The sequence below is a fragment of the Protopterus annectens genome, chromosome 9.part0 (genome assembly GCF_019279795.1).
Source record: "Protopterus annectens isolate FY-2018-M chromosome 9.part0, PAN1.0, whole genome shotgun sequence".
NCBI lineage: Eukaryota > Metazoa > Chordata > Ceratodontiformes > Protopteridae > Protopterus > Protopterus annectens.
Genome location: NC_056743.1, coordinates 907150204 through 907173757, shown reverse-complemented (window position 1 = coordinate 907173757; position 23554 = coordinate 907150204). Strand labels below are relative to the sequence as shown.

The 23554-nt window shown below is 45.5% G+C and overlaps 1 protein-coding gene across 1 annotated transcript in view; it reads left to right on the top strand.

The window, feature by feature from the left end:
* Positions 1-23554, top strand: part of PTGES3 (prostaglandin E synthase 3) — a 599571-nt gene that overhangs the window by 202338 nt on the left and 373679 nt on the right. The window contains exon 2 of the mRNA XM_044083635.1: positions 13642-13755. Within this exon, the coding sequence (XP_043939570.1) occupies positions 13642-13755 (114 nt within the window). The remainder of the gene's footprint in view (positions 1-13641; positions 13756-23554) is intronic.

Sequence of the window (23554 nt, the reverse complement as noted above, 5' to 3'; positions counted from 1 at the left end):
TTTCTGAATCTGCCCTAATGTCCCACAAACTCTGCAAAGTTTTTGAAAGGAGTTTTTCTTCTCAGACCTCCTGTAAGAAATCCTCCTTCTCCTTGGGACCTAAATTTAGTTCTTGCTTCTTTGATTCTTTCCCCTTTCGAACCTGCAGCTTCATGTTCCTTAAAGTTATTATCATGGAAAACTCTCTTTCTGGTGGCTATCACATCAGCTAGAAGAATTTCAGAACTTCAAGCACTCAGTTGTCGCTCTCCTTACCTTGTGTTCCATAAGGACAGAGTTTCCTTACGAACTAACCCGTCCTTTTTGCCTAAGGTGGTTTCAACATCAAATCTAAACCAATGCATTGACCTCCCTGTCTTTTTCCCGGAGTATTCAAATAGGTCTGAACAAAAATTACACTGTCTGGATGTTCATCGTCAATTAAGGTACTACTTGACAGGACGAAACAATTCAGAAAATCTGATCAGCTGTTTGTCTCCTATGCGGAAAGCAGAAAGGGACTTCCAGTTTCAAAGGTATCTTTATCCAGATGGCTAACATCTCTGATTACCCTTGTCTATGAGATTAGACACCAAAACTGCCTAATAAGCCTAAAGCCCATTCCACCAGAGCTTTGGCTACTTCTCTAGCCTTCCAAGACAGACTGCCTATTGACACCATTTGTGCAGCTGCTACTTGGGCTACTCCTCACACTTTTATTTCCCATTATAAGTTGGATTTAGCTTCTAGGCATAGAGCTAATTTTGGTTCCACTGTTCTCAGGAGTCTGTTCCATTAGGCCACCCGGGACAAGGTGCTAGGGACGGTCCCATCCAGCAAGAATGAAGGCTAGATAGACAACTTAACATATAGAAGTTATGTTCTTACCATAACGCTCCATGTTAGTTGTCTTCTCGCTTCTTCTTAAGGCCCCACCCTCCTTCCCCCTGGCCTGGACAGACCTAGAGGAGTTGTGATCGTGACCTCTCTTTCTACCACCTCTTTCTTAGCTATATGCTATTATGCATATTTCTTGTTTCAGGATGTAGGTCACCCTTCTTCTTCCTGTTGTTAGAGGTGGGTTCTGTTTTTTACAGTTATACTGTTTCTGTTATAAGCTGGGGTTAGCTTACAAACGAGATCTGAGGTAACTCTCACCTAGCATTGTGGGATATAAGGGGAGCCTCGAGCCGGTGGAACCAACTCTCGAGCTTTTAGAGTGGCCGAGTCGGAGCCGAGGTCGGCTCCGAACCCATCCAGCAAGAAGAAGGCGAGAAGAAGACAACTAACATGGAACGTTATGGTAAGAACATAACTTCTATTTGTACAAACATAGGATGTGAAATTGTTCAATCTCGCAGTTTGTTCTTATACATGGGTTCGGAGCCGATCCTTGGCTCCGAGTCGGCCGCATCACCAGCTCCACATCTTCGAGAAAGCTCGAGGCACAGTAATATCCCATGATCCTCAGGTGCTAACCCTCAGATCTTGTTTGCCGCTAGCAGCAAATCACATCGAGAGGCTCGGGCCATTAGAATTTTTACTATATATTTCTTGTCATTTACTTCTAATTTTTACATTTTATACTCTTCTTTATAGTGTTTGATAGGTTTATTATTTAGTTGTTTAAGGCTAGTTTAGTTAAGTTGTTATTTCAAAATTCTTAGTAAGGGCCTTAGGCCGTTTTTCTGTAAGAATTTACAGTACTTAAAAAAAAAAAAAAAAAAAAAGTGTTTTACAGTTTATATTTATATTACATTTAAATTATATTATAGGAATTTTTTTCTTAAGAGTGGTGTACTTTTTCTTGGATTTTTTCCTTTCTGTTAATAATGTCAGAAAAGACCAAAAGTGGTTTTAAAAGGTGTCAGTGCGGACAGAAGATGCCCATTACTGACAACCACTCATCCTGCGTCTATTGTCTTGGCCCTCTCCACTTGCAGGAAGACTGTTCATCTGTCATTCCTTTAGTGGGAGGGTCATGTTGGAAAGATGCAGGAAGTTGGTTGACAGAGGGTTGCTTAAACCAGAGTTTCAGGAGGCCCTGGACAAGGCTGAACAGGTTTCAAAGTCTTCGAAGGGGTCGAAGTCTTCAAGAGTGTCGGAGCCCAAGTCATCGGCTCCGAGCACCTCTTTTCAGATTCGGACACTGGCTCCTATGACTTCGGTGCCGGGTGTCGAGACTTTAACTCTGCACGAGGCTCAGTTCTTGGAGCCGTTATCAGAGGTACCACCTTCGGCTATCCTTCGCTCCGTGACGGCTTCGGTCCCTTAGACCCGTTCTTCGGGGCCACTTTCCTACTCCGATGTGGACCGAGCGGTACAGAAGCTTATGGAGAACTCTGCTTTGTCCAAATTAATCAAGGTTTCGTCCCTTCTGGTTTCGAAACTCAAAGCTATTCCAGTTCCCTCAACACTTCCTCCTCAGAGACCTGTCGAGTCATCGGTGTTAGGAGTCGAAGAACCGATGATTGTAGAGCCCTCTATGCCGAAGCTTCCAGTAGTGTTATCGGCTCCGTTGACCCCGACTCCTTCGGAGAGTCTTGAAGCCGAAGATATTTCCTAGGTTCTGGGGGGGAATAGTCTAACAGATATCGGTTCCGACTCTTCCCCTCGGTGCTTCGGCTCAAATCAGTTCAGATCCGTCCTCTGTGTCGGAGCCCGTGGTTCCGATTTCCGGAGAAACTACCTCCTTCGGATCGGGGCACCGGTGCCTTTGACATCATGAGGAAGGTCTTGTCTGATAAGACACATACTTCATCGGTATCTTCATCTCCTTCCCCAAAATGTCCACGTTCTGCTTCTGTGCCTTCGGTACCTATCTGTATCTTCATCTCCTTCCCCAAAATGTCCACGTTCTGCTTCTGTGCCTTCGGTACCTACCAAGCGTTGAGACCCAATGCTTCAGAAGTCCCCACAGGGCGAGACTGGTTCCTCAGATGCATCCCCAGTAGCTCCTGCTGAGGATGTTCCGAGGAAACTACTCTGCAAGAGGAGGCACATAGATTCCCCTCAGGAATCTCACGTCTGATACAGATTTAGATGAAACAGAAGGGTCCCCACGGTTTACCTCTGAGGATGTCTCGTTTGCAGACATTTTGGAAATTCTGAAGCAAAGAGGGGACTGGCAAACCCTTACCCCTTCTGTGGATGAATCTGTCTTACTGAAGGCATTTGGGGCTCAACCTTCTACCCCCTGGGTGACTCCACCCTTAGACGATCTCATGGATCTAATAGCTTGGAGGGCTTGGGAAACACCTGATACAGTGGAACCTGTCCCCCGTAAACCAAACAAATACATGACGGCTCCCCAAGATAAATCCTATCTTACAAAAGGAGTTCCCGTAGATACTATGGTGGCGGCAGCGGCCACTAAGAAAGAGATGTCTGAATAATCTTCCTCTGTCCATCCTCCTAATAAGGATTCTAGTACAATCGACAGATATGGGAAGCGCATATTTAGTTCGGTGACTTTTTCCATCCGATCGCTCAACTACCTTGCGCATTTCACGCGTTTACAGAGAGATCTCATTAAGGAACTAGGTGATCCTCTCCAGGGACACACAGATGCTGCTGTCGCTGAGAAAGTGACAGTGCAACTTAACACCCTAAATTCCATAGTCAACTCGTCCATGAGGCTGATTTCATACGCAGCCGAAGGGTCGAGTAGAGCGGCAGGTTCAGCGCTCGCCCTGAGAAGACAATCCTGGTTGCGCTTATACTACTTTGCGGAAGCCTTTAAGTCTTCCTTTGCCAACGCCCCTTTCGATGGTGTCTCCTTGTTTGGGCCCAAAGTAAAGGAGACTCTCACGAGGTGTGAACAAGAAGGGAAGACCCTGTCTGCCGTAGGGGTCCATTTTTCCGTTCCATCTAGACCCTACCCCAAAGAGCAACGAGGAGGAAAAATGTGGTTCCGAAAGACTCTGGGATCTTTTCAGCACACCCAAAGTGACGCCCCTTCCAGAGGCAGGGGAGGGGGAAGAAACTGAAGACGCTGCCCAGCCGGCAGAGGGGGTCCGCAAAATCAGGGTGACAGAGACCTTCTCGGGAAAGCCCTTCCAGCACTCCTGAGTGCAGGCCCGGCTGTCCTACTCTGGAGGCAGTCGGGGGTTCGCTTGGCTTTATACCCAGAGGCCTGGCTAAATCTTACATCAGATTACTGGGTAAAAAGCATGGTCACCAGAGGCTACAGCATCCCCTTCATAAAAATGCCACCCAACTCCAAAAAACTCCCAGACGTTCCACCCAGTCTGCGAGACCAAGCAACCATAGAGATAGGAAGGTTGCTCAAACAGTCATCCAACCAGTCCCAGCGGACCAAATAGGATCCGGAACTTACTCAAAGTTCTTTTTAGTTCCAAAGAAAACAGGGGACTGGAGGCCAATTTTAGACCTCAGCAAGTTAAATACCTTTGTGAAAAAGGAAAAGTTCCGGATGGTCATGCTTCAGTCAATCCTCCCTTTTCTGCAGAAGGGTGACTGGATGTGCTCTATAGATCTCAGACTCAAACTACCATATCAAGATGGCCAGGGTGTCCAGAGATCACTTGCGCTTCTGGCTGGGAGCCAGTCATTTCCAGTTTCGCGCTCTGCCCTTTGGTCTCACCTCAGCCCCCAGGGTGTTCAAATGCATGGCAGTAGTACCGTCTCACTTGAGACTAAACGGATTCCGGGTGTTTCCCTATCTAGACGACTGGCTCCTATCCGCCACCACAGAGTATCGTCTTCTACAAGCCAGGGACTTGCACCATTAGTCTTTGCTCTTCACTAGGCATAACGGTGAATTTTGGAAAATCTGTTTTATCGCCGTCACAGCGTATCTTATTTATAGGAACACAGCTAGAGACACTTCCCTGGTTCAAGTTACTCCCCCCACCAAGAGCATCAGACCTCAGGCATCAAATTTCGCTCCTTCACAACAAGAGAGTCCCTGCACGACAAATATTAAGAGTGCTAGGCTTGATGGCAGCCTCCCTTCTTGTAGTTCCTTTAGGCAGGATGCACATGAGGATTCTTCAATGGATGCTTTTCGCCCAGTGGTCGTATCTACAACTTCCACTGTCTCACGAAATCTTGATCACGAATTCTTGCAAGAAGGATCTCTTGTGGTGGATACACAGTCAAGAGCTAACACTAGGACGACAGTTTCTTACCCAGTTTGGTAGCAACTCTAACCACGGATGCTTCCCTGATAGGGTGGGGGGATTCTTTCAGGGACAAACAGTCCAAGGTCAATGGTCCAACTTGGAGTTCAATCTGCACATCAATGTTCCTAGAGCTGAGGGCAGTGTTTCTAGCGTTGCAACACTTTCACAAGTCCTTACCTCTGGGATCAGTGACAGTTCAGACTGACAACATGTCAGTGTTCTGGTACATAAACAAGCAAGGGGGAACCAGATCTTACCAGTTATGCAGAGAGGCCCTCAGAATTTGGCAATGGGCAAAGTCCACTGGATGCTTTCTGATATCAGCACACATCCGGGGGACTTCCAACGTAATCGCGGACAGGTTGAGCAGAGCCATCCTGTTCCCTCACGAGTGGTCCCTCAAACCTCAAGTGGTGGAAGAGATCTTCCACAGATGGGGCCAGCCTTGCTGCGACCTGTTTGCATCCCCATTGAATGCCAAATGCAGAAGCTACTTTGCCCTGTTACCCCCTCCAGGGGGTGTCCCCAGGGACGCACTGGTATACGATTGGCCCCAGGGTCTCCTTTATGCTTTTCCTCCTGTTCCACTAATTCCCAGGTTTTTGCAGAAAGCCAAACATCTGGACAGGACCATAATACTGATAGCCCCATTCTGGCCTCGACAAAACTGGTTTCCCTTCCTTCAATCTCAAGTGGAGGAACCATGGATACTGGACCCGGAGCCAGACCTGTTGACATATTCGTCGGGAGTTCCTCACACCTTCCTCAAGTCCCTCAAACTGACAGCTTGGCTGCTCCGCTTCCCATCTTAGCCAGGTCGGGGTTACTATCCCCTGCAATACAACAAATTATTGTATCTTCTCACAAACCATCTACAAGGAAATTGTACAACAGCAAGTGGAACAGTTTTGCGCACTGGGCCTCCAAACAAGGTATAGATCCATTCGGGGCTCCAGTACAGAAGATACTAGATTTCCTTACTACACTTTTTCAAGAAGGAGCATCAACATCCACTATAAGGGTTCAACTGGCCGCTATATCCAATTTTCATATTGGCCGTGAGGATGGTTCTCTTATGTCCCACAGGCTTTGTAAAGCCCTCATGAAAGGTACCTTTCACCTCCGTTCCCCCCTTTCGTAATCCAATAGCCCCTTGGAATCTTAATCTCATGCTGTCACAACTCATGTTGCCCCCATTTGAACCAGCAGCCACAACTCCGTTAAAATTTCTTTCATGGAAAACACTTTTTCTGGTTGCCATCACTTCCGCCAGGAGAGTTTGAGTTACAGGCTCTATCTATCCGACCCCCGTACATTATTTTTCATCCAGATAGAGTAACCTTGCGCACCAATCTGTCCTTCCTTCCGAAGGTTTGTCCGATTCAGAACATCAGTCAATCTATCGAACTACCTACCTACCTTTAAAAATCATTCCAATAACCTAGAATACACATTGCACAAGTTGGACGTTCACAGACAACTAAGATTTTACTTGCATAGGACAAAAGAGTACATAAAGTCAGATCAACTATTTGTCTCGTATGCTGACCAAAGAAAAGGACAGGCAGTGACGAAGGTTACCTTATCCAAATGGCTCTCAGATTGCATAAATTTGGTATATGCTGAATCGAAACAGCAACTCCCTTTCAAACCCAGAGCTCATTCTACAAGGGCGATTGCTACCTCTTCAGCCCATACCGCTCGTTTGCCTTTAGATACCATTTGTGCAGCGGCAACTTGGGCAAAACCACATACTTTTATCGCCCACTATAAGCTAGACAAGAGCTCCAGGGACAGGGCGACGTTTGTTTCCACTGTACTCAGGAATGTTCTCCCTTGAGCCACCCGGGGAAAAATGAGCTAGGGACGCTACTAGTGTGTAAGAACAAACGGCGAGATTGAACAATTTCACATTAAGAAGTTATGTCTTACCATAACGATCCATGTGAATTGTTCATCTCGCCTTTGTTCTTACATACCCCCCCTCCATCCCCTGTCCTGCGGTCTGGGAGAACGGTATTCAACTAGATTCCTTTTCAGCCTTTTCTAGATATGGTTGGCATGTTATTGTGCATTAGTAATGGCATCTTTTCTCCTCTACTTGACAGTAGGGTTCCAGACACTGTGTAGTATCTGTTTAAGTGTTCTAGACACAGTTCTAATAGGGATTCTTCTGGTATAGCAAACTAGATCTGAGGGTTAGCACCTGAGGATCATGGGATATTACTGTGCCTCGAGCTTTCTCGAAGATGCGGAGCTGGTGATGCGGCCACGTGTGTAAGAACAAAGGCGAGGTGAACAATTCACATGGATCGTTATGGTAAGACATAACTTCTTATTTAACATGTGTTGGACCAGTAAATGGTATTGCCATCATGTTTTTGTTCAAATATCTTTTTTTCCCCCTTTGTTAGTGAACCAGTTTGGCATTTACTTTTTTTTTCTGCAATAATTAAATTATTGTACATATATAGTTATATTTCTGAAATGTCAACTGTAGTTTGTTGCCAAGGCATGCAAAAAAAAACAAGTATTTTTTGTAGGAAGCTGACCTGGCATGCAGTCTACAAGATCATAACCCTGATGCCCTTCAAGGATGCAACTATAGTCCTGACATATGGGTTGTCCTGCCTCAGGCAGCCCTTCGGTCGGCCGGATTCCAAAGTCTGGGTCCGGTGTCGGCTGATGTCGCCCTTTTCCCGACGTCAGAGCGCCTGGGGTATAAAAGCGTCAGCCGACGCCATCTTCTTCAGTCTTTCTTGCCTCGCGGCGCCCGAAGCAGAAGCAGTTCGCAAGTGCCGGTCGACCAGCTCCTGTGTTTTCAGCTACTGAAGTCTTCAAAAAAGCCAAGTACCCCGTTGGGGACTTTTTCTTGCCTCAGCCGATGTCAGATAAAACTGTAAAAGTTAATAATTGTTTAACTTGTGGGAAACATTTACCTCATAAGGATTTCCACTCTTACTGCTTACCCTGCCTAGGCCCAGAACACAACGCCTCTGCCTGTACAGCTTGTGCTTCTTTCAATAAACACACTCTTAGGCGTCGGACAGAGTTTGCACAGGATTATTTTGGGGAAGATTTCTGTTATATCATGCCGTCTGAGCCTCCGACAGCACATTTACCTAAAAAACGGAAGGATAAGGACCGACACCCGTGGTCTCGGCCGACACCACGCTTAGGCCTACCGCGAGTGTCTCGGTCTCTTCTGAGCCGGTTTCACAACTGCTACAGACTGACGACACCGCCCCACCGGTTACTTCGGTACCGGAGGCCAGCTCGGTGCCGGTTTTTGTTCTCCCCTCTGAGACTGTAGCCCAGGATATTTCTAACACCATTTCAGCGGATAAGACTACTCCAGCACGCGAGGCTGCCAGGCCTCCAGTGTCTATGTCCTTTAAGGCCTACACACGTGCTAAGGCTGCCAAACAGGCTAAGTCTCTCCCTCCAAGATCTGTTTCTCTGGGATCCACTTTTGGTTCTCAAATTTTAAGTTTAGCTGAGGACCTTATTTCTTTAATTAGGGGCTCTTGGCCACATCCAGATAGGGGCTCTCAGCCGCCTTCTGTCAAGAGGCCTAGGGTTGAGCAGGTAGATCCCCAGTCCTCTGATGAGGCCTCAGGTGATTCTGCACATTCAGACTACCAGGAGGAGGCCTTCCCAGCCTACGAGGATTCTGATGCGGAGGAATCCATTCCCTCTGCTTCTCCTCCTGAGGAGTTTTCCTTTGGGGAAACGCATCATTCCATGAGGGAACACGTCAAATGGCAAGGCCAAGAATACTCAGATTCTAGGAAAAGGTTAAGGGAATTTTTAAAGCTACCTCAGCATAGACCCTTAGCTATTCCTCCAGTTTTAAATGTTTTAGATGATGTGTACTTAGAATCTAGTGTTTCCTCTGATTCCCTCCCCCCTGCTCCTGTCAAGCCAGACAGGTACTACAGGGTCCCAGACACACATCAGTTTCTGTACAAGGGCCATACTGCTGACCCTGAAACTATTTCTCAGGGGCCTAAAGGGGTTTTCCTCCACTACTGCTAAGAATCCACTTCCTTCGGAAAGAGATTCTACGGCTTTAGAAAGGTGGGGCAAGAAAGTATATACATCTTCCACCCTTTCTATGCGAGCATTAAATTGTCAGTTTCATATGATTCAGTATCAGGAATACATGTTGGATGACTTGCAAAAGAAATTGGCTTCCCCTGAACCATTAGATAGAAAGGGGTTACAGGAATTGGTTCATAATACTCAGCAGGTTAGCAACCATTTCCTTCAGTGTGGATATGATGCATTGGAAGCTTCATGTAGAGCAGCAATGACAGGTGCGGTCATACGCAGACATGCTTGGTTAAAGGAACAAACATTGCCAGACCATGTGAAAATTAAGCTTTTGGACGCACCACTAGAGAACAATAAGCTATTTGGTGCTACAGCACAAGAGGTTTTAAAGAAAATAGAGGAAAAGGCAAAATCAGTGCAAACAGTCAAAGATTTCCTCCAGGTACAGCCTCCAAGATTCAGCAGGAATTGGCCTTCTAAGCATTGGTCCTTTCCAGACACAGACAAATTTCAAAGAGGCAAAAACAGACGTGGCAGAGGTAGAGGGCAAACTCGAGGCTCCTACAGAGGACGTCAATGGCAGCCTCTGAACCAGAGAGGTGGGGCAGGACCTTCCACTGCTCCGCAGGGACAATCTCAATGACTTGACTTGGACTCCGCCATCCAGGGCTCAATTAGAAGCACCTTTGGGCGGAAAATTATCTTTATTCTCACAAAATTGGCACAATATTACAAAGGACAAATGGATACTGGACATAAAAGACAAAGGATACAGATTCCATTTTCGTACACTACCAACAAGACATGGCAGGCCAAACCTGCCACCAAATCAAAGGGCAGAGGCACTCAAACAAATAACAAACCTACTTCAAATAAGAGCAATAGAAAAGGTTCCTTCTGCAGAACAAGGCCAAGGATTTTATTCAAGACTGTTCCTTGTTCCAAGAAAAGAAAACCAATGGAGACCCATTCTGGACTTGTCCGCACTGAATACTTACCTTATTGTGCCAAAATTCAAAATGCTGACTTTACAGCAACTCCTTCCCATGCTGGGCAAGGGGTCTTGGCTGGTAACTCTGGACCTCAAGGAGGCATACCTGCATGTCCCAATCAAAGTTGCAGGATACCTCAGATTTCTTGCAGGCTCAGAGCATTATCAATTCTCAGCATTGCCCTTTGGCTTACCTACTGCGCCCAGAGTGTTCACGAAATGCCTGGCATCAGTAATTGCACATTGCAGACTTCAGGGGATACAAATATACCCTTACCTGGACGACTGCCTTATACAAGCGGATAGCCAACAAGCCTTGTTAAAAAACTTGGACTATGTCATTCACCTACTGCAGGCCTTGGGATACACAATCAATATTCAGAAATCACGTCTCATACCATCCCAACAAATACCTTTCCTGAGTGCCACACTGGACACAAACATCCAGATGGCGTTTCTGACAAAAGAAAAACAAAAACAATTACCAGAATACTTCAGAAAATTAGCAACACACACCCAGATGACTGCAAGGAAAATCCTGCAGGCCCAGGGTTTCATGGCATCTTGAATTCTTCTGATTCCACACGCAAGGCTGCATATGAGAACTACAATGGTATCTAAAAAGTCTATGGTCTCAACACAGCCACAGCCTGGAAGCATTGATCCCACTCATTCCATGCCTTCAAAAGGAATTTCTGTGGTTGGCTCAAGCAAGCCAGATAAACAAAGGTCTGCCTTTCAGCAAGCCTCATACAAGTCGAACCATAACAGACGCCTCAGACCATGGATGGGGGTCGCACATAGAGGGCAGATGCATTCAAGGACAATGGACACAAAGAAAAGCACCTGCACATCAACCAAAAAGAAATGCTGGCAGTGATGCATGCAATCAAGGCCTTCAAAGTTCATGCATCAGGGCCATCTACTAATAAAGACAGACAATACCACAGTTATGTGGTACATAAACAAGCAAGGAGGTACCCATTCCTACCCTCTTTGCAGACTGACAATGAATCTCTGGGATATTTCCCTACAATTGAAAATAGAGCTACAATCCCAGTTTGTACCAGGGAAGGACAATGTTCTGGCGGACAGCCTAAGCAGAAACATCATGGATCCACACGAATGGATGTTGCATCCAGACATTTTCTTACAAATAACTCGAGCATGGGGAAGGCCGGACATAGATCTTTTTGCCTCCCACCTCAATCACCATCTGAAAAGGTTTTGCACAAGGACATACCATCCTCAAGCATGGAAGGTGGACGCTCTCTCCTTCAGTTGGAACTCTCTAACACTATAAGCCTTCCCACCTCTTCCTTTGATGACCAAGGTGTTACTAAAGATCAAGACAGAGCAACCGATGACCAAGGTGTTACTAAAGATCAAGACAGAGCAACCGAAAGTCATACTGATAGCTCCAGACTGGCAAAGACAACACTGGTACCCACTGCTACGGAGCTTGACACACACCAATCCGTGGCTCCTTCCTCAATGGCCACTTCTTCTGACACAGCACAATTACAGGACACTACACCCCAGCTTGAAAACATTGAAGCTGACAGCTTGGAAGATTCCATGACTATTCCTCAGGTTACACTTTCCAAAAGGGTAAAAGATATCATCCTGGAGGCACGCAGACCTTCCACTAGAAAAACATACTCAGCAAAATGGAAGAGATTTCTTATCTGGAACAGCAAAAAGGGTCAAGACCCATCAGTGATGAGCATTCCACAGATCTAGAATATTTGGCTGAAATGCTCCACAATGGCCTTTCATATTCTTCCATAAAAATACATGCTTCAGCAATATCTGCCAAATATAACACTGATCCGCCTGTATTTTCTCACCCATTGCTAAGACGGTTTCTAAGAGGTATAAAGAACATCAACTCTCCAAGGAAACCACCAGTGCCTGCATGGGACCTCAACTTTATGCTGGAAAAATTAACTCTTCCTCCCTTTGAACCAGCAGCATCTTCAGAGTTGAAATTTCTGTCTTGGAAGACAGCTTTCCTTCTGGCAGTAACCTCAGCAAGAAGAGTCTGAGCTACAGGCCCTTATGGCAATACAACCATTTCTCATTTTTCATCAGGACAGAGTTTCTTTGAGAACCAATCCATCATTCATGCCAAAGGTGGTATCCAGGGTGTCCCTGAATCAAGCTATTCACCTGCCTGCCTACCTTTCCCAATCCTCAAAATTAAAGGAGAGAGACTTCTGCACACCTTGGACATACACAGACAGTTGCGCTACTACTTGGACAGAACAAAGTCTTTCAGAAAATCTGACCAGCTTTTTGTAGCTTGCGCTGCTGGATTGCAGGGAAAAGAAATTTCCAAATAGACAATTACTAAATGGATTGGAAATTGCATTCGATTCTGCTACTCTTTTCATGGAAAAACTGTGCCAGCTGACATCAGGCCATTCCACCAGAGCTACAGCCACCTCCACAGCCTTTTTAAGAGGAGTGGCAACAAAGGACATTTTAGAAGCTGCTACATGGAGCTCCGTGCATACATTTTCCAAACATTACAACCTGCCTTTATATTCCAGATCCAGAGCAGGGTTTGCTTCTGCAGTCCTGCAGGGCATTTTAGCTACACCATCTTTGTCTTAGTGCCTACCACCCCCAGGTTGGCTATGGTATTCAACCCATATGTCAGGACTGCAGTTGCATCCATGAAGGACATAGTACAGTTTTGTACCTACCATAAATGTAGATGTCTGATAGGTATGCAACTGCAGTCAGGTTTTCCCTCCCACCTACCCCTCTGTGGTATTCTTTTGGGTTTCTACCCCTCATTTTAGCTACCTGGGGTAATCTTTTATGGTGTATTTGTTTTTATGTTGTACTTGTCTGGAATTTTTTCTCTATTTTCAAAATTTAGCCTTCTTTAGAGGGCACCTGGCATCTGGGGCAGGAAACACTGAAGAAGATGGTGTCGGCTGACGCTTTTATACCCCAGGCGCTCTGACGTCGGGGAAAGGGCGACATCAGCCGACGCCGGACCCAGACTTTGGAATCTGGCCGACCGAAGGGCTGCCTGAGGCAGGACAACCCATATGTCAGGACTGCAGTTGCATACCTGTCGGACATCTACATTTATGATAGGTACAAAACTGTACTTTTCCTAGTGGCCGCAGAGTATTTAATTGGTTAAGTGACGTGGTTTATCTGTAGGCTGTAGGCAGAGTGTGCCTGCGGGACTTGAGCCTTGAACTTCAAGTAGCACATCATAGCCTTAATTCTCTCTGCTTTAACTGTCATGACAAATGTGATGATGTTTAATTTTTGTTAGCTTCATACTGTGGAACTTTATTCTTGTCAAAATATGAATCGAAATCCTAAATCCTTTGAAATGCAAATTGCTGTTGTAATGTTTTTTAGTAGTTGCTCATTCTTTTTTTTAAACATATATTCTCCATTTACAGGCCTTTGTGTGATTGTTTTCAATTTTTGTTTTAGGCAGCCTGCTTCTGCGAAATGGTATGATCGTAGGGACTTTGTGTTCGTTGAATTCTGTGTAGAAGACAGTAAAGACGTCAAGATAGATTTTGAAAATTCCAGACTTGTATTCAGGTACATGTATTTATGCTTTATTGCATTTGTTTGTAGCTGTGTGCACTGCAACCCAAAATATCTTTGGATTATACTTGTCAAGTTTGTCTAAGCTCAGAAGTTGGTCCAAAGTGGTGATGTCTTTGACTTTTGTACGATTTGGACATCTTTGGGGCTAGGATATGAAAATGGTATTTTTTTTGTAGCTGGGATTTGTTTTATTTTTGATCTGTTAATTTTCATTAATAGACAAAGCAGGCAGTTTAGGCAATATTTTGGGGGAGGCTAAGCAAAGAAACATTGCTAGCTTGTGGTGTGTTAACAGGGGCACAACAGGTTTGATAATGGATTCCAGTTAAAGCAGAGAAAGAGCTAAATTTCATATTGCAGTATTAATGTGACTTGGCATATGGTGAGTATGAAGCTACAAGTTTAATTTACCTGAGGATTGAAGATCATGTTTATAATTGCAAATCTGGCTTTTTTTTATCAAAAAAGTGTTCAGATGCATCTTTATGCATGTGAACACTTTTTTGTAACAAGTGTTTTGTAACCTTTAAAAAATATCTGTATATATAAAGTTTAAAAGATTTGCTTCTAAACGTGGAAGACAATGTGTTGAGCCATGTTTACAGCATGAAAATTCATGGACAGGCAGGCAGCGCTTGCATCACTTTGGGTTCCAACTCTAATTATGATTAGCATAGGTATAGAATAGTAATTTCAGCTGGAACACAAATTGACATAAGTGTAGTTTGCCTGTCCATGAATATTCATACTATAAACACAGCTTCATATACTGTCTACTGCATTCAAAAGCAAATTTTAAGCTGTTTTAGTTATTAATAGGTGCAAAATGACTACTTTTTAATGCAGAAACAAAAAGCGGATCTGATGTTACTCTTCATCCCATTCATCACTGATGGGAATCTGTTCTGTCCTCTGAAGTGAGCCAGTTTTGTATCAAACTCGCGGCAGCCAGAAACTCTCAAGCTAAACTTTTACCCATGATACCCTTCTCCCTGTTACCTCTGATCTCATTTGCCACGTTGTCGTAAAGCCGTGTTCAAGCCAGCTCTCATGCAAAGTTCAGCTTTTTTTTTTTTACTTTTTAATGTCATTTGTGTTTTAGTGAGTGTAATTAATTCTTTTCTACATACCCATGCTGTTTGTGCTCTATTGCTAAACCTTTTTTCCTTATACCTGTTGGTAGTCTTAGTACCATTGGTGGTAGAGCCTTTCTCCCTACCTTTTGGGGCATTTCTTTAATACCATCGCTGGTATTTTTCTTTCTCTCCTCTACCTAAAGTAAGGGGGAAAATCCTTCCTCTTTCTCTTATAACCTGTGAGTTTCTGGGTGCTTCATTATGTCTGAGAAGAAAGCTACATCTGGGTTCAAGCAATGTCATACTTGTAGTAGGAGAATGCCTAACAGTGACTTGCATGATTGTGTATTTTATTTGGGGGTGTCCCATCTCTCGGTGCAGCCCCCATGTTCCATTTGTAAAGGTTTCAGCCAGTGCACGTTAAATGAATGGAAAAACAAGATGATTCTGAAGTGCCTCCCAAAGACTTCCTTTTCAGAGGCTCTTTCTGCGATGGAGGGCTCTCCCCCTCCCAGAAAAGACAGGAAAAGACTGCATTCTGTACCCTCTTCACCCTCTGGTGACTTGGACAAGCCTACCAGGTCAAAAATACCAAAAATGTCTCGAACTTGGGCCCATCATCACAGCACTGACCCTGGTTCCATCACCTGATATATCGCCTTAGGTGCCTTTTTCGGCACCGACACTGTCCATGGCACCGACATTCGATGTTTTGGTAATGGCTTCCTCCTTTTTGGAACAGAGTGCCGCTACAGCTCCGAGCATACCTTTGGTACCTGTAACTTCGACTCCACTAGTGACTGAGCCTTCTCCGGTACCAACTGCCTTTTTTGGCACTGACTCCATCTACGGTACCTATCACTCTAATACTAACCCCACTGCTACCTGTCTCTAAACTAGAGAAAATGGCGCTGTTGGACACCAGTGCACGGACCCGATGCACCCAGTCGATGGATCCCATTCTAGGACAAATAAATAGTCCCTTCCTAGAGTGTCCAGATTCCCTGTTGGGAGTATCCACTAGATCCACTAGGAGCCTTTGCGAACTTTGTGGTGCACCTTGTGGATCAGCTGCTGACAGCTAGGGGGATTCCTACTCCATCCAAGACCCATCCACTTGCCGGATTTGGGACTCCATAATACTCTCCTCCTTTGACCTTACAGGTTTCAAAGCCTCGAGCTCTAACGTCCCTTTCGGAACTCTGTTTCAGTGTCAGTAGTGGACCTCACTATGGGCTTGGGACTGTCCCTTTTGTCTTGGATATCTTAGGAACCAAACCTTCAAGTTCAGGATTGGGTCGTGGGCGCTTTGTCGCAGAGTACGGTTCCAACAGCATCTACCGTCCCATCCATGGTGCCAGGGGCTCTGTCCGCTCCGACTCTTGAGGCTTCTTCCTTGGGGGCAGGTTTGGGGGAGTGGGGTGTGACCCCGGTTCTGAGGTTGTCCATCTCTGTTCTGGGCTCCCATCCCTCTTCAGGCAGACCCGCTTTCCGGGCAATGGATGGGGCACTTGCTTCAGGAAGCATTTCTCAGATGTCGGAACCCCACAAACCCCTTCCCCCTGAGCTGCAGCTGACAAGCCACTGCCTCGGGACATCGGGCATGAGAGCCACAGAAGACCCCTTGCAGGGCGCCCCTTCAGAGTCCTCAGAACCGCCCACTGAGGAGCCCACGTGGAAGAAGTGCAGCAGGAAGCACGTAGACTCCCCTGAGGAGTCTCTGACTGAGGATATGAATTACGATGAAGGGGAAGGGTCCCCCAGGGTCACCTCCTGATTTCTTCTTTGGAGAAATCCTTGAAATGCTGAAACAGAGGTGTGACTGGAAGTCCAGCAACCCTTCTGAGGAGTCTTGTCTCTCTGCAGGCTTTCTGTGCCTGACCATCTAACTCTTGGGTGACCTTGCCTGCAGATGACTTAGTTCAGCTCATGGTGCAGCACGCTTTGAAGAGTCCTGATTCTGTGGAGCCGATCACTAGGAGACCAGACTTAATCCTATTCCCTCTCGAGGAGAGCCCTCATTGGTCTAAGGATTTACCAGTTGATGCTATGATGATGGTGGTGGTGGCGGCCATGAAAAAGGAACTCGCCAAAGAGAAGACTGTTCATCCACCCAACAGAGGGTCCCGGGCAGTGGGCAGAATAGGAACGAGAGTGTTTGCGTCATCTACCTTTACTATAGATCCTTGAACTATTTGGTACATTTTATGAGACTCCAAAGAGACTTAATCTCCGAACTCTCTCAGGACAGGTGTCTGACAAGGTAAGTGACAAAGTAGCCTCGCAGCTCGTAACCCTGAAATCCATCTCCAACTCGTCCATGAGGTTAATATCACATGCAAACACAAGAGAAGTAAAAAAAACAAGCCAGTCATACCAGGTACTTGGCGTATTTGCCGTTTAATCCAAACGCTTTAGTCTTACTAGTTTCAGACTACACAATAAAAAAAATGAAGTGCACAAACAAATTTTTAGAATTTAAAGAGCTAAAATGGCAAATTAAACTTAATTCTGATGAAAAGCCTGGACTTAACGACAGGTTGTCATTAACTTCTTATTTGAAAAGAAAAGCAGCATATTTTTTATGAATTTTTACATTTGCAATATTTAGTATGTTTTGTGAGTCTTTAACAGAATATTAAATGAATGTAATATGCCTTTTGTGTTTTGCTGTGTTTTAACAACTGGGGGGGGGGTCTGAATTGAAATTAAGAAAGGGGTGGAGAAGTGGGTATGAAGTATGTGTGCACTTTATTTTTTATTCTGAAGTCGGAAATTAGTAAGACGGAAGCGTTTGGATTAAACTGCAAATTCACCAAGTACCTGGTGTGACTGGCTTGTTTTTTCACTTGTGTTTTGCTTAATATCACTTGCAACCGAAGGGGCGGCCAGAGCTGCGGGTTCAGGCATAGTAATGAGATGACATGCCTGGATTTGCCTTTGTGATTTCGCGGACCCTTAAGTCTTCAGTCCTCAGTGCCCAAGTTGAAGTTTCTTCACTGTTTGGCCCTAAAGTGAAGGACACTCTAGCCAGGTATGAAAAGGACAGCAAGACCCTGTCTGCCATAGGTGTATGGTTCTCCACTCCACAACGCTGCTTCTCCAGGAACCAGAGGAGTGGAAAATTGTGGCACAAAAATCTCAGTCCTTTTCATGACATGTGGTGGGTATACCCCAGCGGCAGAGGGGGTAACTCTTCGGAAGACGCCCCCTACCAAGGCAGAGGGGAACCACGTAACCAGATTCCCGGAGTTTTTTTCTTTACACCCCTACCAGCGCTCCTGAAGAGCCAGCCCGCTTTGCTTTCCTCAGGATGCAGTCTGGGGACATTTCTCTCTGCACCATGCTGCCTGGCAGTCTATCACTTCCAATCGTTTGGTGTAGAAGATTATAACCAGAGACTACAATATTCCCCTCAGTGTTTACCCAAAACCTCCTACACGACTTACTGACGTTCCTCCCAGTCAAAGGGAAGAAGCAGCTATAGAAATAAAAAAGCTGTGTTGTTATCCAAGCAGTCCCACCAGACCAATGCGGATCCAGATTCTACTAAAGATTCTTTTTGGTGCCAAAAAAGACAAGAGACTGGAGACCAATTTTGGATCTCAGCGATTTTAAACAAATCTGTCAAATGAAATTCTGGATGGTCAATGTTCAGTCCATTCTCCCATTGCTGGGAAACTGCTATTGGATGTGTTCCATGGATCTCCAGGATGTGCATTACCACATCAAAATGGACAAACGCTCCCGGAGATTACTTCGCTTTCAGCTAGGAGCCAATTGCTTCCAATTTCTCGCTCTGCCGTTCAAACTCTCCACAGCCCCCAGAGTGTTCAAGTGCATGGCAGTAGTCACTTGAGGCTGCAAGGATTCCAGACGATTTGGACGATTGGCTCCTTACCATCCCCACCAAGCATCAGTTGGCAACAGCCTTGAAATAACTCTTTCCCTGGCGAGACTATTGGGAATAACATTAAATTGGGAGAAATCCAGTCTTACTCGACCCAGTCCATAGAGTTCATAGGAGCAGTCTTTTGATACCTGCACCTGTTTAGTGTCTCTCCCACATCATGGATTACAAAGCCTGAGACTTAAGCTCTGGGTGAAAACTCTGCCAACACAAAGCCTCAGCATGGGAATTCCTTCAACTCCTAGGATTCATGGTAGCTACTATACCAATAGTGCCTCCCTCAAAACCTCACATGAGGATACTTCAGTAGCTTCTGTTACTTCAGTGGTTCCCAAATCATCATCCCCTCTTTTTTTCAGGTACTAATAACCAGTCGTTGCAAACAGGACCTGTTTTGGTGGATGAGGCAAGAGACAGAACTTTGGAGCAGCCCTTTCCACCCCCCTCAACCCAAGGCCACTGTGACCACGAATGGCTTCCTTGATATGGGGTGGGGGCATTTTCAGGGTATGACCGCCCAAGGCACATGGTCCAAGATAGAGGCCAACTTGCATATCGGTGTTAGAACTGAGGGCAGTGCTTTTAGCATTGCAAGCATTCCAGTCTGTTCTTCCTTCTGGGACTATCGCAATTCAGACATGTCTGTAGTCTGGTATATCAACAAATGAGGAGGAACCAAGTCTTACCCTCTATGTCGAGAGGCCATGAGAATTTGTCAGTGGGCAATAGCTTCCAAACACTTTCTGATAACCACGCATATCCCGGGGGATTCCAACGTGATTGTGGACAAGCTGAGCAGATGTATTCTCCTGCCTCACGAGTAGTCCCTCAACCCCAGCACAGTGAAAAAAATCTTCTGCCGCTGGGGCCAGCCTTGTTGCGACATGTTCACCTCTGTCAAACCACAAATGCAGCAGCTACTTCCCCTAATTCCCCCGTGGGACTCTGATCCACGATTGGCCCATGGGAGTTATGTACGCCTATTCCCCCCCATTCTTTTGTTTCCCCAATTTTTGAAGAAAGCACTTCGGTTGAAAAGCAGAGTGGTCCTCATAGCCCCTTATTAGCTTCGACAAGTATGATTCCCCTTCCTCTGGCCTCGCCTATTATGCCGACCTTGGATTCTCCATCAGTGTCCAGACCTGATCTCTCACCCCCCCAAGGGTTGAGTCATCCGAATCTCACCAGTCTTGAGCTGAAAGCTTGGTTTCTCCACTTCTTTGAATCGCCAGCAGGATAACCTTTCCTCTCTGGTTCCTGATATATTGTTCTGGCCTCACACAAACCATTCACCAGTCAACTTTTTATCTAGAAAAATGGAAGAGATTCTCTATTTGATCTAAGAAAATAAAGCTAGATCCATATTAGTTTCCAGTTACTGTAGTCCTTCACTGTTTATCAAATTTCTTTGAAAATGGAGCTGCAGCCTCTACTGTAAGAGTTCATCGAGCTGCTATTTCGAACTTTCATAAACTCTGCCCTGATTACTCACCGCTTATGCAAAACCTTTCCGAAAGGAGTTTCTCTCATCAGACCTCCAATAAAGTAGCGTATTGAACCATAGAACCTCACTTTAGTCAGTCTTGGACACAACCCCCCCCCCCTTTGAGCCTGGAGTGAAATGTGACGTCAAATTTTTATTGTGGAAGTACCCTTTTCTAGTCGCCATCACGTCAGCTAGACTTCTCTCGATGCTCCACGCTCTATGCATTAATTGGACCCATCTTGTCTTTTGCAAGGACAGAGTATCACTCTGGACTAACCCGATTTCTTTCTTCCCAAGGTCATTTCGGACTTCTCCATTAACCAAACTATTGACCTTCCAGTGTTTTACCCAAATTTTGCTAATAAAGGAAAATACTGTCTGCATTCATTGGGTGTACATAGACATTTGAGATTTTATGTGGACAGGACTAAGGCGATGCATTAATCGGACCAACTATTGATTTCCTTTTCTGGCCCAAAAATGGGCAGATTCTGTTTTTAAAGTGTCCTTATCTAAATGGCTTCGAGATTGCATACTTTACATTTATCATCTTGAGAAAAAGCCTATACCACAGAAAAGCAAAGCTCACTCTACCAGGTCGATGGCAACTTCTGTAGCCTTCCATTCTTGAGCCTCCATGGAGGACATCTGTTCAGCAGCATCTTGGCTTCTCATACATTTATTACTCATTACAAACTGTGTCTGGTCTCCAGGGGTAGAGCATCCTTCGGCTCTATGGTGCTCAATAATATTTTTCCATGAAGGCCTCCCAGGGAACAAAAGGTAGCTGGGGACTGTCTTATCAGTGATGAATGGGATGAAGATTAACAACATCAGATAAAGAAGTTGTCTTACCATAACGTTCCATCTGTGTTGTTCATCCATTCATGTCCCACACTCCATCCCCCTCCACAGGCTCCTGGGGGATACTTTGGGTCCAAGTGCTGTCTTCGGGCATTTGCGCAGAAACTGCATCTGCTTTACTGATAAAGGGCAAACTCTATCTGAGGTAACAGGGAGAAGGGTATCATGGGTAAAAGTTTAGCTAGAGACATTTTGACTGGCACGAGCTTTGTAAGGCCGGCTCAGTTCTGAGGACTGAACCGCTTTCCATCAGTTATGAATGGATGAAGATCAACAACACAGATGGAACGTTATGGTAAGACGTAACTTCTGAAGTAGTTTACTTCATTTGCTCTTCAACCTGTGGATCTTTGGATCTGGATCAGATCCGAGACTGCAGCTTCACCAGCATCTGATCCGAGCTCCTCCCCTTACCCATAATACTCCATCTCCTACCATCCCTCAGATCTCATTTGCCGCAGCTTAGTCTAGCGTCAGTCTCGGACCTCCAGGCGTGGTGACGTTTGGCTAAGTGTGTATTTCTTCTAGTGTTAGGCCAGGTTTTTCCTTTCCTTTACCTCCCCTGCCTCGGTGTTGCGTCGCATTTAAACAAACAAAAAAAAAACAAAAAAACAAAAAAAACAAAAAAAAGCTTGGTGTGGTAGTCTCCCCTATCCTTCCCCCACCTCATTAGTCTGTGTGTGGTTGGGTCGGTAAAGACTGTTTGTGCCGCCTTCCTTGGCATGGCTGAGCAGACTAAGCCTGTTTTTAGGAAGGGCTCAGTGTGTGGCTACAAGCTGTTCCCAGCTGATGGCCATGCTCAGTGCATTGTGTGCTTAGGAGTCCCTCACCTTTCTACTGCCTGCTCGATGTGTGCGGGCTTTAATCCAAGGGCTTTGAAAGACCGCAAGGCCAAATTAGTTATGAAGGGACTGCTTTCTGCTTCGGGGGTGGCCGTCCTTGCGACTACTCATCCTCCTGACAAGAGGTCTGTGGAAAGGGAACAACCTAAAAAGGACAGGGACAAGGTGTGGAAGAGATTTCCGGACCGATTGGATCCTCAAAAACTGCAGGCAATTTCCAGGCCTAGCACTCCTAGGCTTTGCTCACCTAGGTTCTTGCTGGAGCCGGAGGAACCTAGACCTTCAAGGGCCTCTGTGCACTGACACTCCAGGTCAGCATCAGTGGCATCATCGTCATGCTCCACCAAAAGTTTAAGTGAAGCGGAGATTAACAAAATGATGCGAAGATTCATTCGCATGCAGATCTAAATGGGAGTCTTGCCAGCCCCCTCTCCCTGTGGAATAGGAGCTCGCTTCCCTTTTTCACCCCTATAACTCCTCCGATCCGGCCCCCGGTATTGGAGATGTTCTTTGTGTTTCACTGCTGCAATCATTGCATTTGGGTTATTTGCTTGCAGGTAGCCTTCAGCCGGCCTGATTATTAAAGTCTTGGGTCCTGCATCAGTTTCTGTCTCTTCTTCCATGATGTCAGGTAGTCAGGGGTATAAAGCATGCAGCCGACACCATTACATCAGTCTTTCTTGTGCGGTGGCCAAAGCAGAAGCAGTTCGCAATTGCCAGTCGGCTGACTCCTGAAATTTTCATTTTAGAGTTTCAGAACCGAAGTCTTCAAAGAAGGCAAGTACCCTGTTGGGGATCCTTTTTCTTGCTCTAAACCGATGTCAGTAAAATTTAACAATTGTATTTCTTGTGGAAAGAAAACACCTCAAAGATTTTCATTCGTACTGCATTCCTTGCTTAGGCCCAGACCACGATGTCCCTCGCTGTCTGTTTTGTGCCTTATTCAGTCCTCTATTCGTCTTTAGTTCATTTTTGCATCAAACTGTTTCAGTGCTTTGTTTAATTATCCAGAAGTTGCTTCAGTAAGCCACCCGACTACCGACATTCAGAAAAAACGTAAAGATAAAGACAGAGACAAAACTGCCAATGACGCTTCTGTTAAGCTAGTCGCCAGTTCGCCGGTACTCTGAGGTGCTTTCGCAGCCCGATACCTGTTACTTCAGATTCAAAAGCCTCTACTGAGACCCATTCTGAGTCCGGTATGCTGCGAGATGCTTCTTGAACTATGAAACCTGCAGGTGTCTCTACCTTGGATGGGTCTGGAGCTGCTGTGCAGGCACCACCTTCTGAGGGTGTATTCAGGCCTACGGACTTGCATTTCAAACTGACATCTTCAAGGTCTAAAACTCGACCCACGCCTAGAAAACAGATGTCCAAACCGCATGGTCAGGCCCATATGCTTAAAAAACAAATAAGAATGACTGAAGACCTTATTATTTTAATTAGGGGAAGCCAGCCTTCTCCCTCTAAGAGACCTAGAATTGATTTTCCTTCTGACTCTTCTGATCAAGATTCTGAAATTTGCTTCTTCTGATTACCAGGATTTGCCCTTATCTAACTATGAGGATTCTGATGGAGGATTCCATTCCCTCTGCTTCCCCTCAAGAAGATT